Below are 15,074 nucleotides of genomic sequence, written 5' to 3'. Positions count from 1 at the left end.
GGTCCCTGTATTCTAGATTCCTCACTCGCATATCTGCATCAAAATTTGCACGCAGCCAAAGTGTGGACCGATATTCACTAGTTGAAATGACGGGCTCACTAAGATTGTTGTGTGTCTGCTATTTTGGGACTCTGGGAGTTGGTAGAAACGGTAGATGGTAGAGGGCGGCTGGAGAGTTTTTGACATGACGAACTTGATACTTAGTGGCACTTAGATGGCCAATTCTTTTGCTTTAGCACGTAACATGTTGATTAAATAATGTTATTTTGAGTGCGTGACTAGACTGAGTTGGTGGGGATAAATTGTCAGACGGAATTGATTTTGTTGTACCCTCGAAGTTGATTGCCTCGAGGATGTGAATGCATTAGTCGTGCTTGTCAACTGTTCACTGTAGCCAGACAGCAGCCATAACCCTGTGCTTAAGATCAAAGACTCAAATTTACGTGGCTGAGATCCAGTGTTGATAAATACCAAATGAACATTACGTAGGTAGTCACAGGATCATGATGAGTAGTGAGGTGAAATATACCCAATGGTATTATGTATGCAATAACTGTCTATAAATGCTTCCAGTACCGTCCGTTCCTTTCCACGCCCCCATACATAACTTGTTCAAAATGACTTTACTTTAATAAGGGTATGAATGTGATCCTGTTCCGCCTTTTTCTCCCCCCAGTAGTGACATGGCTTACACTTTTCCATTGTGAATCGCCATTGGTGGTTTTAATAGGGCAGTTGTCTGTAATACAGCAACTGTATTAGTATTGCCTCGACGCCGTGTCTGTTGTCCGTGTGTATTTGGGTACCCAGCAAGCCTAGTGGCCAGACGCCGGGGCAATGAGTCAACTTGCTCCGTGGTCGTCAATCTCACAGACTGCTTCTAGGCTCTCCCTCGTGACACGGAGGGCTTCTTCGATGACGGCATCTGGAACAGCTAGGTTTGGTTTATCGGAGGGTGTGGTTGAGCCGTTGACCTTTTTGGCGTCTCCGTTGGGGGTTTTGCCGTTTGTGGATGATGAGGTTGAGGAGGATGCTTCGCGGACGTCGTCGAGGACGCGGCGCAGGAGGGCTGGGTAGGTTGTTATTTCGCCGGAGCGGAGGAGGGTGAGGGCGTGGGTTTGGATCTGGGTCGGCCAGTTTGTTGAGTTGGAGTTGAGGGCGTGGAGGAGGGCTTCTTGGATTCTGGTTTGCGGGTTGCGTGTTAGTTGTGTGGTTGTTTGGAGGGTTTTGTATGATGGGTTGGTTGGCTTACTTTGTGACATGGCCGTCGCGCAGGAGGACGGTGTTTATTTGCGAGCGCAGATCTGGATCCAGGGTGGCTGGTGTGTTGTTTGCAGCCGAGGAGGGCACCTTGACTGGTGTGGACGGTTGTTGCGACATGGCTGGTGAGGTTGTGATGGGGAGAGGAAGGGAGGGTTGGTCTTTGATCGGATGTGGCAAGCAACGATATAGTGTTGCGCCAAGATGGTGTGTGGGCGCGGGTTTCAATGCGATCAAAGAACCGTCTTTGTTCGTAGGTGTGTTTTCAGCCGTCGTTTGCTATTGCGGTTCGCGTTGTCTCTCGTCGATGAAGCTGGCACGGAGCGAAAGTCGACTGATGTAGCTGAAGCTATCCCAATTAGCTGCCTTGCTCTGAGAGTCGCACAGAGTGTCGCTGTATCCGCATCAAATACGAACCTTGGCAGTGTAAATAGCCGAAAGTATATACTTCAGCGGACGTATTTGCTGTGCAGGTTTGATGGCAAGTCTCGTCGTTGGATAACCTGGTGCAAGCAAAGGATTGAATCGATGGGCGTTTTTGTCTTGTGCAATTGTTCGATTTTGGTTTTCGATGTTGGCTTTGGCAGGCAAGGCTGAGGCTGGGTGGCGCTTTCCTGGGGTTGGTTCGGTTGTGGGCGGCGAGGCTCGAGGTTGAGCTGCATCTGCTGGTTTGTGGTTGGTCCGTTTTTGAATTGAGCCCCTCCTTGAGTTGGAATGCGTGGGGAAAGAAGTTGGGTGTGTGTTGTGTTGTGTATCGGGATAGTATGAGTATATATGGCGATGGGTTTTAAGTTTAAATGTAAATTTTAAAATAATAGTTGCCATGTGTGGTTAGACGTGTACTTTGACTCTGCATTGTGTTGTCTTTCAAGAGTGGTAGAGCGCTAACCTTCCTGCTAGCTCTACTAGCCAAGAATCAGCGTGTAAGTCAAACCATCAGGTTGTCAGGCTATAGCTACTATCAAAGTATATTTCGAGTTCGGAGACACAAACACAGCTGCATTCCTTCTAGTCAAGTACATCGTCGAATGTATGGTACAGCACTGATATGACAATGACTTTATCTCAACTCGTACATCAAGGCATCACAAAGTACTCCTGGACCCATCTGACAGCAACTCAAGTATGAACATACAATTTGACAGATATCCATTGAAATACAGTAAACACACTACAGTTACACATAAACCGAAACATCACGGTATACAATCTACCAAGATCAAACATATCCCATACCGCAAGCCGCCACAACCACAAACCCAAACACCAACTACCCTACATCAAACACATCTCATATCAAATCCTCCAAAACACACCGCAACACGAAACATCAACACCCCAGAACCAATCGCAACCCCAACCGCTTCTCACAAAAAGTCCAATCTACACCGACTCCATGCCCCCTCGCCAAACCCAAGACCAAACTAACGAAGCCACTGGCTTCCGGCCCGTGCCGTTCCTTGTCCAAACTCTCCCCAAACTTACCTCCTCTCTCTCTCCCCCAAAAACAAAAAACAAAACCCTCCGGCTTCGGAACGGTAACATACTTCTACACAGCGCAAACACGGTCAGATCACAGCCTAGGCCATTGGGGGGGGGGGGTGGTTGGTGAATCGCGGAACACGGAATGGCCTTACTCTTCACCGACTTATCATATCCAAGCGGGACGGACTACCGTGTCCTTGCAGGGGTATGTATTAGATGAAGAGGGCAAACAAGACGATTTCTGAAGAATGAAGACTGGATTTGATTGGTTTCCGGAAACGACAAAAGACACGATGACGTTGGAAGCAGGGTTGGCATGGCATTATTGAGAGAAAATGTTTGTGTTTGCTCGTGGGATTTTGGGCGCTGGATATCGCCCCAACGGGAATGTTTGTAAACGCCATGAAAGACGGTTGGATGGGAGGTAGCATGGCAATTTGAAGTGGTCAGATATCATAAATATGTATGCGTTGCGTAGAAGTTGCGTCACGTACCGCATTAGTGAATGTGTGTGCGTGCGTGTGCGTGTGTGTGTTGTCGGCACCTGGTTGTTAATAATAGCAGGCTTCTGGAATATGAGATAAATGTTTCTTTGTTATCTCATCTCTGCTATAATAATAAATAAGACAGAGCGTGTTGGGATTTAATTTACGGGCCTCACCGACTTTGACACATGGGTTGCTTTCGCGTTCCTGTCTTTAATTAACCAGTCCTTGTCATTGTCAAGGGGAGACCATAACAACCAGGCCAGGCCCCTGCTATGCAAGGAAGGAATCAGCCATACCCTACTCCGTACTGTCAGAAAAGTGTTCTGGTCCAGTTGTCCGCCCATTCGTTACTCCGTACATCTTATGTATTCTCTCTCTACCCGAGAGAGATCAATTTCGGGGCGCCGGGCCGGATCAACATCTCAAACTGGGGTACTCCATAGTTGAAGTTGTGTCATGATGATTAGCTCACAGTTCAGTGATTCTTCCATATGCGACCACTTGTGACCGCCATGTGCTATTCCCTGAATCGTGCCAAGGGATACTTCGTGGCTCTCAGTGTGATGTCACTCTACATACCCAAACCAAACGAATACCCCCTTGGAAGAGGCTGATTTGTCGAAAAGAGCATGTACTTACCATGCACAAACCGAGACATTTTCGGCGCCACGCAGGCAATCGCAAGAGAGAGCAAAGGTAAAAAAACAAAACCGAAAAATAAAATAAAAAGCAAACTATCCAGCCGACTGGGTCAAAGTCCTTTAGTTCGGAGTCTTGTGGGCACAACATTGGTCCACGAAGGACGAAATGGTACCCGAAAACATAGTCATGTGCCACATACCTAGGTACCTGGAAACATATATTGATATGTTCGCTCGATCTTGGGTTTCATTTCTTGAAATAGCAGCCCTTGGCGCCCAAGCCTGACCATGGCTGATGTACGGAGTTGAGCTTAACTCCTTGCACCGTCTCCCACTTTGAACTGGAAAGCATGGACGTGAATGCATGGATGCCAAGCGGCCCAACTGGCGACGAAACACCCCAAAATCTAATTCAACAGAGAGATATATCCATTGAAGGACCACAAGACATGCACAAGCCTGATCGTCAGGCCTCACGCAGCAGAAGGAAGCCACGTTCCCGGCGTCGATACCCGTGAACCCACAAAGGGTTGACTATTTGTCTCACCCCATATATACATGGTTACCTTCGCTAAAGGATACTTTCAAAATACAAACTGATAACCCTAGTGCAAAAGTGATCAGCAAAATCCTGTTGTGCACAGAACCTACATGGTTCCTCTGTATTGGTCACGGAGCTATGCCCGTCGGGAAAGCAGGGAGGCGCCGGTTCGCGGTCTGACGTGGTTATACAGAAGACGACGCCTGGGAGAACGGTGTCCCTGCAAGTTGAAACACAGAAGCCGAAAACGAAGATGAGCGAAGGTGGGTTTAACGGCAGTTCTCTGAGGCTGGAACTATGTGACTTATAAACCAAGTATAAGTTGAATGGGGGAACGGAGTTCGGCTGATGAAGGAGCGAGTATACGCCCTGTCGATGGACAAGCCTATGATAACAAAGTACGACTTGAGCTCTGAAGCATCGGATAATTGCAATACCAAGGTGATCGTAAAAGCTCTTTGGATAGTCAACGCAAGCGCAAAGGTGCCTGTACGCAGTGCACGCATCTGCAAACAGCCGTTCCAATTGCTGAGTTTGTGCTCGACCTTGTAGTTGGAGCCTGGCCCGTATGGTGCATTATGCTTCGGTCGATAGTTTTGGTACACTATCTACCAAGGTAGATAATAATTATGACTATAGATAGTCTTTGTCAATACCGGGAATGTTGGTCTTTGGAAAATGATCAGATACTTCCCACCAGACATCTCAGCTGAATAAGCGGCCTCCCACCACCACCACTCAACAGTAAAATCTAGACCAGGCACTATCGATCGAACAGCCCAGCAGCTTTCTCTGCCAGTCGGAGACCTTTTGGCAGTTAGCTGCATGGCTCGGCCAGCCTCGTTGCCCCTAATTCATCATGGGGTGTGGAGAGGGTGCGAACATTTCCCACAACAAACACTCAGTCACGAAAGCACCAGATGGTTTATGAGGCTGAGTCGCAATGTGTTTTCTGCTCTTTGCCAATACTCGACCTTCCCGGCAGGGTCGAGATCTCTTGGCTGTGGAGTAGACTAACAAGACCAGAGCTGTGGAGCTACACTCAAACATCCAAATTGACCTTTGATGGTGTATCGTGCTCCAGTCACTTGCCTTTGTCCCGTTGGAGAACGCGCGTAAAACAAGGAGATACGATAGTTATGCGTGCGCACATGAGGTACATGTCGTACATCCCGCCCTGCAACGGACTCCGTATCTAGGATTAGAACACCAGAGTGGCTGTGGTTGTACAATAGCTAGTTGAAAGCTAGCCGAGATCGAAATCAGGGTCGTCCGCCTGCGCGGCAGAGCATATGACCAGCAGCGGCGTCGCATCACCTTGTCCTCAATGACGTCTTCACTTTGAGACAACCGAGTGTAATGTGATGTTTGCTGAAGTGGTGGGTGACCTGGCTAAGCAATTACCTTGTCTGCCTCTTGCTCCAGTCCCTGGGGGAGACGCATTGGCGTGGCCGATCTAAAAATTCATGAGCCAATTTAGGCCAAGATTGTTCGTAAAATTTTTTTCTCCCTTCATGTCTGATAGCTCCGAGTTGTAGCAAATAATGAGCCTGCGATATCGTGCATCGGTAGCTCCTGCAGCTGCATGAAAATGCTGGTTCAAGATGCCTCAAAAGATGTGGGATAGGCCACAACTGGCAGCCACACCACTTCCACACACCACGCTGTTCAGCCAGACAGGACGAGCAGCCAGTCCCCCACCCTTCTTCCAAGAATGTCGTCACATGTGAGGACAAGGGACCCAGAATCTCGATTGGCCAGATTTGGCCAGCTCATGGAATCGACACACAATCGGAGATATTTGCTCTTACAAGAAGCTGCTCACGGCTGCTTGACGGGCCAGCTGCTACCCAAATTGAACCATCCGATCCCTCCAATCTCTCTCGGATGGACCCTTCCTCAATAAGGACTCCAGGAGCTTAGCTTGCAGTGGAAAATGAGGAAAGTTGGCGACTAATAAGTACGTCCACACCTTTGGTGAAGCGAATTCCTGTCTCCCCCGCAATGCGTCGAATGTATCAGAGGTACAGAGGTGGGCTGCCACTGGCATTGTTCAGAAAGCCGATGTATTCAGCCAAGCACCACAAGATACCGTCATCCTGTTTTCATGGCGAAGGGATTGGTTGAGGAGTTGCAATACAAAATCCTTTGTTGCTGCGAAGGCAGGGGGAAACAATAAAAAATGGGGACGCCTGGCGTATTAGACTAGTATGCCTGAGTGGCATGTAAGTAAGAGGCAGAAAAGTAATAATATTGGAGAGCGGCAAGGACACAAGTAAATGTTTGGCCTGAACGTCTCGGACTGCTTTGTCGTTGCTGTATCCCATCGTCGGTAATCCTGAAGCTTTTGGAGTGCAGACCGGTCCGCCAAGTGGCGTTGAATTGGATGCAAGGTTCCTCCTTGTCGTCTTTGTTCCAAGAAGGCCTGTAGCCTGTCAAGCCTTGAGAGGCATTGGCGGCTCCAATCTGGCCCATAAAGATGGACGGTGTGACAACAAGAAACGCCAGAGCCCCAGATCTCGGCGAGAACCCACAACAGTCAGCCAAGGTGGAACAAAGTTGATGTGGTCCAGGAGACGTCGCTGTTGGCGTTGAAGTTAGTGTCAAGTTGGAGCGAGGTGGAGATCTGGAACTTTCCTTGAACCAAAATCCTGACGTTCCAAAATCTGCCAGAGATACTCTCCAAAACAGCCTCTAAACAGTGTGCTTATAGGCCACAAGCCTCAATCATTCCGCCTTGCATCTGCCTATTTATTTGCCTTTGTCTTGCTCTCAGTGGTTACCATGCGCTTGTGGTTCTTAGTATTAGGTTTGATAGCGGGGAAGTAAGGAAACCAATTTAGGTGCACATACGAAGTAATAACTTGGCAGACAACATTTGAGTGAAAACCAACCTCCTAGGGCTTCGAAGTCGTCAAGTTACATCAGCCGCCTTCTCCCCGCATCAACAAGTCTTTAGGTGTTACGTGCATAAACTTCCCCAGAGCAGTCCTGCGACAAAATGATCAATTTGTTGGCCAATGTTGAAACTGCCTTTAAAATTGCGCATGGCTACAGCTCGCCCTTTGTCCTGGGAGGTAATGAGATATGCGTGGCTGGCTGACGCAGTCCTTCACGTACCAATGACAAGGGCTTAATCAACCCGAATCCCAGGTTACTGGAGCTTCTGTGTCGTGGTCCGATTGTACTGGATCCCGCAAGATGCAGCCACAGTAGGCACTGTGACTGGTAATCGCCACAGTTTCCTCAAAGCCAGAAAGACTTCTCTGCCCCGACAAGTTGTGTCAAAGTTAGAATAACCTGCTGGTGGAATACGTGAAAGGAACACTGAAAGTATTTAATCCTGACACGTGTGACGAGGAATAGCTCTACTTTTGCAAAATGAATGCTTGTTTACTCCGTATTTATGTGGAGTGTTTGGATGTATATCATTGTTGAGAGAAGGTTTCATTTCAGGCCATCTGATCCCACTTGCTCAGACTGTCGGGGCGGAGGTGCAGGCCCCAGTCCCCAGGCCTGGTTGAACTGCCGGAAAGAGAATTCTGCTACCCCAAAATAGTTGAGAGGTGAGAGATGTGTGGGCAGCGTTGGCGGAACAGATCCCGAGTTGGCAACTCACTCTGGGGTGCCTGTCAGGGCTAGCATCTCAGTGCAGCTTTCAGCGCCACCCTGTCGCCAGGGAGCTGTTCTCAATGGATCGCCAAGAGCGGTGAACAAATGAGCAATGAGTTATAACTCAAAATGAGCGAATTATACACCTGCCGACAGCGAAGGCTGATTGGCGTGAGGGGAGAGCAGACGGCGAAAGAGGTTCAGAAATTGCATTATGACAACGGAGACGGAGCTTGAACGTGGCTTGCGGATGGAGCAACTGTTGTGACAATCGCCTGTCCAACATACAATGGCCGAACCATGATATCATTGTACCTGGCCATCCGAAATGTGGACGCGAATGCTGAAAGAGGAACCGGTCAGGAAATAGAGCTTGTTTCATACATGAGTAGCCTGTTTCATTCCCCCAATGATGGAATAGTGCAACTACACCGACCTATTGCCGCGATTTCCTCATTGGCACTGCCGCGGTGCCGGAAGACGTAATCCGCGACTCGGAACAAGATTCTGCATACGCCGCTCTTATTGTTCGACTTGACTGATGAACAGTACCTTGGTAGGTGGTGGACAAGTGGGGTGACGGAACCGATGCCGTCGGCGCCGGAGAAGCGACGATAGATGGAATTTGGAATCCCGCCAACCTTTTCCGATTAGCTTTTGCCGTCTCTCGTTGGACAAATCGCATGCATGCCTTCGACAAAGGGATGCATCCTTGTTTGCATGTTGTTGTCTCTTCTCTCACAGCAGCTTTTCCGGGGAACCTGCACGGTCGCGCCGCTCGACTGCATGGACTGATTGCCCATCTTGTCGTCCCCCATCTTTATTAGATGCATACGACTGCTCATCGTGAAATATCTCATGATGAATTGGTGTCCGGTACCCGGTGAAGAATTGAGATAATACGCATAATAGTGTAGATTTGCTCCCTTCTTCATCGGCATACTAGGTGCCACAAGTTTTCCAATTGGGAGAATGGTCAAGCCATTTTTGCTGTAACCTTGTCCATGTGCTCGGACACATGTTCGTTCACCCTGGAAACTTGGAGGTATCTACTCTGTACCCTCATGTCTGTGCTCCTGGTGTCTCTTGTGAGTCGCCGAAAGTTCTCTTGTGAATTGTGTTTAAGCTGTGGCGCCGAGGTAATCGAGCATTATCCACGTGTCGCTAAATCATCCTTTGGCGGCATGTCCCGTTCCGTATCTGGCAATATGGTGAATAGAGAGGGCGGGTTGGAGATGTATGTGTGCAGGGTGCAAAGTTATTCTTACCAGACCTGGAGACATAGCTCCTCCATGTGCACTCATGCAGCAGGATGCCAAATTTCCAAGGACGCCTTGAGTATCTGCAGACACCCTTGTTGGAAGGCCTTGTTCTAGAGCCGAAGCCCCAGTCGAAATAGCCAGGGACGTGGATGGATGTTCGAATTGAGGTTCAGCCCGGGCCCAGCTTGGCTGCTCCGTACCTGGGGACACAAGGTTGGATTTGAATCCGTAACCTGGCTGCTGGTTGAGCCTGGTCTGGGGTGTGCAGAGGTTTACTCTGCTTGCTCGGGCCAAGTTGCACCTGGGAAAACGTTTTGCAGGGTCGACCCAGTCTCTTGGGACCGGTTGACAGCGTACAGGGAGAGGTGCCATGTGAGACGAGGTGGCTGGACGCAAGACAGCAGGCAGGGCCACTCGACAAAATACATGGTACTCCGTAGCGTCGAGTGAGTTCCTTGCAGTTGGCCAATATTGTAGTAGTAGTAGTAGTAGTAGTTTGTTGTTTGCCGCGCATGCGGAGAGAGTATTGGGTTGCGTGGACAGGCCTGGTGCGAATGGGAACTTTAGAATGGGATGGCGGAGTGAATGCAGGGAGCTCAAGCTTGATTGTGTTTCAAAGCATGGAGATGAACCGGTAAGCCGGAGACGTGAACCACCATTAACCAGACACATGACAGATGAGAGCCAACCAGACCACATGGCAAGAGCAATGGGTGTGACCTGTGTGTATCCATCCGTCTGTCAGAAGAGGTCATCGGCAAGAGCATTTGCTTGTTCCTTCCCAATGGATCGCCAGTGGACACGCCCCCGCCGACTGTTCAGTTTGATTCTTGATTTTGGATTTGTCGTGAGACGTGGCTGGCTATTATTGTCAAGCACTCGATACCTATTCCTCCGTTCACTTTGTGCTGTTGTCTCATAGCCTACCATGTCATGCTTTTGAATTTTTGGTGCATTCAAAGCGAACTCAGATCTATGTCCATTTCGAGGGTTCACAAATGACCCGAAAAGGCCTGGTTGGTGCAGACTCATAAATACCTGCTCGGTCCGTCTAACATGGTGTTAGGCTAAGAGCCTATCTATCGGAGATTCGTTTCCAATTTCAGATACAGTCAACAAACCTATAATTACATGGCCCTGCAACAACCACATGCAAACTCTGACCATGGCATAGCCCTGCTCCTTGGGTACACAAGGCTATTTGGTACGATTCCACATTGCCGCTCACTTAAGCGTCCCAACAACCAGACAGTTCCGCACTTCATACATCGCTCGACCCTTGAAATCACAGTGTCAGGCCGACTGAAGCCGCCTTTGCATTTGATTATTTCTTGAAGGATTGAATTAATTGGTTAGATGTATCAAAGCCTTCGCAAGCAAGCCATGAATCGCTTAACGGAACTTCGAGAGCCGATCCTTGAACCCTGTGCGAATGGGTTGGGCGTTTCGAACCCACTTGGCTAGTAACAAGACCCCTAAAGACAATACAAGACGAAGCGAGGCAAGGTAAGATTTGCCCCCGGCAGTCACCTCTTCAAAACAATGAAGCTTTTGTAGCCAGCCCTGACATAATTAACCGCCGTCTTAGAGTCAAATGGGCCGCGCATTGCACAAAGCTTTGGCTCATAAGAAGAAGCCCGTGATCATTTTTGCTGGAGCTCAACTACGGACTCCGCTTGCAATGCTTACACTCAACCACCTTACAGCCAGAGTCAGACATTTGCCGTTGTCTGTCAACAACAGTGGCACCAGGTAATATGTCACATTCCACTGAACGAAACTACCGCGGATATATTCCATTCGGCTTCTCTGGCTCACTACTTCCCACGAAGGGGCGCAATGTGAGTTTCTTTTGACGAAGGTTGATTGTCTTTGCTGGAAAGAACAATTTAAATAATTGGAAAGAAAGACAAAAACCTTGCACGGATACATGACAAGCGTCCGTCAGGTGCTGTCCAACATCTTGGACAGGCTCTGTTACTGTCTCAGTCATGGCGCACAACCCTCTCGACCCCAGAGTCGGTGGTTACGCTGCATTTGCACAAATAGTTTTGATCACGAGCTGGTTGGACGACTAGCACACACATGGTCTCACACATCCTACCACCATCCAGTATTCAGCGATGTAAGGGTCCCCCACAAACTTGACCTTGACGTTATGGGGCAACGAATGTCACGAGGCTGAAGGGACGTCAGGCCGCCTCATCGTTCCTGTCAAGCTCTTGGCGTTGTTTCTACTCAATGGCGGCTGAATGACGCACTTGAGGGGCGACTTTTTCAGGCAAGACGGTGCAAGGCTGGATCGAGGGCATGCCATTGTTGAATCAAGATTCACCATCCTCACCATGGCTGATTTCTTGGATTACTGGGCAACTAGGGTCCATACGGCGGCTTATGGGAGGGGAGAAGGCTCCGCATGTTGGTGCCCACTTTGAGAGGTGGCGACAAGATGCCGTCGTCCAACGACTCTGAGGTCGCAAGTCTGTGTATTCCGTGCACATTTCTTCGTACACCGGGCAGTTCTCGACATTGAGTGTGCCCGAGGCGAGAGCAGTGGCGTATTTTTGTTCTTTAAACCCAGTCATGCAAATGCTCCGGTGGTTATTCTCCATTGGGCCGCTTCGATGTCGTGCCCGTTCATCTGGCCGTTCACGCAAGTGAGGGGACGTTGTTCTCCATACTCGTTGACTTCATAGCTGAAAATGCAGTCCTGGCGACTCTCGCTCAGTGGTGTTAGATGAACAATGATATATCATTAGAGATCAACAACAAGCTATATCGACTTTCCTTCTTACGGCTGGGCTTCTGTGTCTGTTCGGGCGTGGCTTTTCGTTCCTTTGTGGTTGCCACCAATCCCAACAGCAACCCTTGGATGCAGTCAAGCCAGTCAAGCCAGTCAACCCGTTGGCCTCTGGCGCGACTGAGGCAGGAGTCAGCTGCCCCACTAGGCGGCTAATCAAGCTACGCTACCGCCAAGAGGGTAACTGTGTCCAGATTTGTCTCCACAAAGCGGCACCACACGCCGCCCAGGAGACATCAGCAGGCACCCGATGGCCAATCGAGCAACATTGGCGGCGCTCTTGCACGAATTCAATGAAGCCAAGGAGCCGGAGCCATGTCCTGTGCAGCAAGACAGTGCCGTGCCGGAACATACGTGAAATTGAGAAGAAAATTATGAGGCAGGGACTCGCGAGAGACCAACGGGCTTTTTGGGTGCCGTTGCCAACCAGCCGCCCGCAGCGGGTCCATTTCAGAGTTTCAAACGCAATGGCGATTTGGAAATGGCGAATGATGGATGATTGATGACTGTTCTCCATACTACAACATACATACGAAGACCATGGTTGCTACTACTACTACTGTGCAAGATATCATGCAATCACGATGGCTTTCCGGTGGACGGTGGGCACTGGAGCCCTGGGACCCGTGGCACCACCCTCATCCTGGCGATGGAGTGTGGATAAACGGCAAAGATTCGAGGTCGGAGGACGCTGGTGCCGGGCCTAGCAGAAACGCTTACAGAACGATTCTACCAGTCAGATTGCATTCTTGCACTGGGACGCTGAAGTGTATGACGGGCATAAACTCTTTGGAAACCGATGCAGATAATGTGGTTTACGTGTCATGCCACAGACAAAGCATTAATCGCCATGATAGGAACACTACAACGACTCTATGTCGTGGCATGACCTGATGTGTCCACTCGGCTCCTTCAATGTTGACTTTGAATACCAGGATCAAGTACTTTAATTATGGCCTTGGAAATCTTGGGGACTTTGACATGCCATTTCCTAGTCTCCATACCCGAACTGATGCCCAGATCAACCAGAGCCCAGAGCCCAGAGTCCCCAGTGGTTGAAGTTACACAAGGCGTGTCCCAAGAGCCAGGGAGGGAGGGACCCAAAGAACCTACCCCCATGTCCATCGTGTGAACCCGTCGAATTCTGGATGGTGACTGACATTGAAAAACACACCCATCTCTGGCACACACACCCAATATGAAAGAACCCAATGTCAAAATACCCTGAAGAAGTTGACTCTTGTTGACCAAGAGAGAGACTTATTCATTCACTCAGCCTGTTGTAGTGTACGCATGATACAGCAACATCAGTAAACTTTTCTTCATATGCAACGGACTTCGTGTCGTCCGAACAGAGCTGGTGTTGGTATTTCGCACTCACCTTTTGCCCATGACATTTGATGGCCATCCACACCCTATTCTCTTGCTCAGTGTCGCTCTCTCCAACCTGCACGCCCAAGACGCCCAGGCTCCCCTCCAACATCTTGGTCCGGGCTTTGGTCCACACCCTTGCCCACACCCACCGCACAGTCCGTACTCCGTAAACCCCATCGGCGACATGGTCGCCGGGGACCAGGGGGTAGGAAGAGACGAGGGTCCTTGCCTCTCAGTCTGCAGGTGCAGGCCAAGGTGCAGGTGGACCACGGTGGAGGAGGAGTCTGGTGAGAAAATGGGGAGTTGAGTGATGAGAGATGGGAGCAGTCTAGTCAAGTATCTGCATACTTTATTAACACACATACTTACGGAGCACATTGTGTGCTGTTATAAGTGCTGTGTGGTGCTCCTTGCTCCTCCCAGCAAATGCCTGGCTCGAGCCATCCGTCCAAGGGTGCGACTGGATCCTGTCGACTCGATGGCTCAAGCGGAACATTGACAGACATGCCATGTGTCAGTGTCGGTGTCGGTGCCCGGGTACACGGAGCTTGAAGAAGACGAGTACATACAATGCGACACATGATACCTGATTCCTTACTGAGCTAGGACATGACTTTGGACATGTCAAGAACTTGTTGACTGACTGCTCGAATTAGACTCGACCACCCTCCTGTTGGTGGGTGGAGGGGGTGCACCTTGCTCCAAGACATGTGCAGGAGTTGAGCAGGCCTTAAAAAAAATGCTTGCAGCTGTGTGCCAGCTGGGTGGCCAAGTTTGGCATCTGGCGGACACCTGGGAGCACTGACTGGGCTAGTCGGTGGCCACTACGACTGGGGAGCACCTGCCCTGGTCAGTATTGTATTGGTGTAGAACACCTGATGTACCGTGTTGTACGTTGCACCACATGCGAGGTACCCAGGTACGGTCTGGTACTGCACCTCCGCCTGGCATGACCCGACATACCTGGTCCCTCAGACGCCTCTGAGGTGGCAGTGACAAAAGAAGACTCTCGGTTTGTACATGTTGTCTGCAAGACGCCGCACATCAACTTCTCCAAACATCATCATTCATTCTTTTTTTCCCACCACATCTCCTCCAACTCTAACCTCTTGTCCCCTTCTCCCTCCTCTCCCGATCTTCTCCCCCTCCTCGCCTCTTGGCCTCTCGTCATTGCGGGTACATCGTAGAGAGCAATTCTCTTGTTCCCAACCCGCTTCTCTGCTCATTTGCGAGTGCCCATCATCACCTGCTGCCAATTGACTTGGGCAGGGCCATGATTTGCTCTAGGTGATTTGACGACTCTCCAATTCTCTCTGTAAGTAGCCGCAAACGCCCACCATCACTCGTGTTTTGTTTGTCTCGGCCAAGAAACCTGCTAGTTGTTTTGTTGCCGTATTGTCGACCGCGCCTTACCGGAACACTGGTACGAGGAACCAACATGGAGTGATCGAACACTTTACGAAAACCAGCATATTACCAATCTCTTTGTTTATCACTCTCAGTTCTGGATCAATGATTACGGATACTTTGCAGGCGGTCTCTGAATCCTCCTCTCCCTCCCTTCGAGGGCTGACTCAGTCTTGTTCCGGAACGGCATCTTGTCTCTGACTT

At 49.7% G+C, this 15,074-nt stretch overlaps 3 protein-coding genes across 3 annotated transcripts; 2 read left to right on the top strand and 1 right to left on the bottom strand.

Moving 5' to 3' along the window:
* Positions 1–842: 842 nt before the first annotated feature.
* Positions 843–1,380, bottom strand: VFPPC_13609 (hypothetical protein; the record flags this gene model as incomplete). Its single annotated transcript, XM_018291384.1, has 2 exons — positions 843–1,182; positions 1,253–1,380. The coding sequence occupies 2 exons, from the start codon at positions 1,378–1,380 to the stop codon at positions 843–845; spliced, it is 468 nt and encodes a 155-aa protein (XP_018144911.1).
* Positions 1,381–5,335: 3,955 nt separating this feature from the next.
* Positions 5,336–5,614, top strand: VFPPC_15776 (hypothetical protein; the record flags this gene model as incomplete). Its single annotated transcript, XM_018293529.1, has 1 exon — positions 5,336–5,614. The coding sequence occupies one exon, from the start codon at positions 5,336–5,338 to the stop codon at positions 5,612–5,614; it is 279 nt and encodes a 92-aa protein (XP_018144910.1).
* A 3,417-nt stretch (positions 5,615–9,031) lies between these two features.
* VFPPC_15775 (hypothetical protein) lies at positions 9,032–11,045 on the top strand (the record flags this gene model as incomplete). Its single annotated transcript, XM_018293528.1, has 7 exons — positions 9,032–9,358; positions 9,404–9,728; positions 9,814–10,098; positions 10,142–10,300; positions 10,362–10,599; positions 10,700–10,790; positions 10,878–11,045. 7 exons carry the CDS (start codon positions 9,032–9,034, stop codon positions 11,043–11,045), a joined length of 1,593 nt encoding a protein of 530 aa, XP_018144909.1.
* Positions 11,046–15,074: the final 4,029 nt, after the last annotated feature.

The sequence above is a fragment of the Pochonia chlamydosporia genome, chromosome 3 (assembly GCF_001653235.2).
Source record: "Pochonia chlamydosporia 170 chromosome 3, whole genome shotgun sequence".
Taxonomy (NCBI): Eukaryota; Fungi; Ascomycota; class Sordariomycetes; order Hypocreales; family Clavicipitaceae; genus Pochonia; species Pochonia chlamydosporia.
Note: the sequence above shows the minus strand (reverse complement) of the source record. Positions and strands in the feature narration are given on the sequence as shown.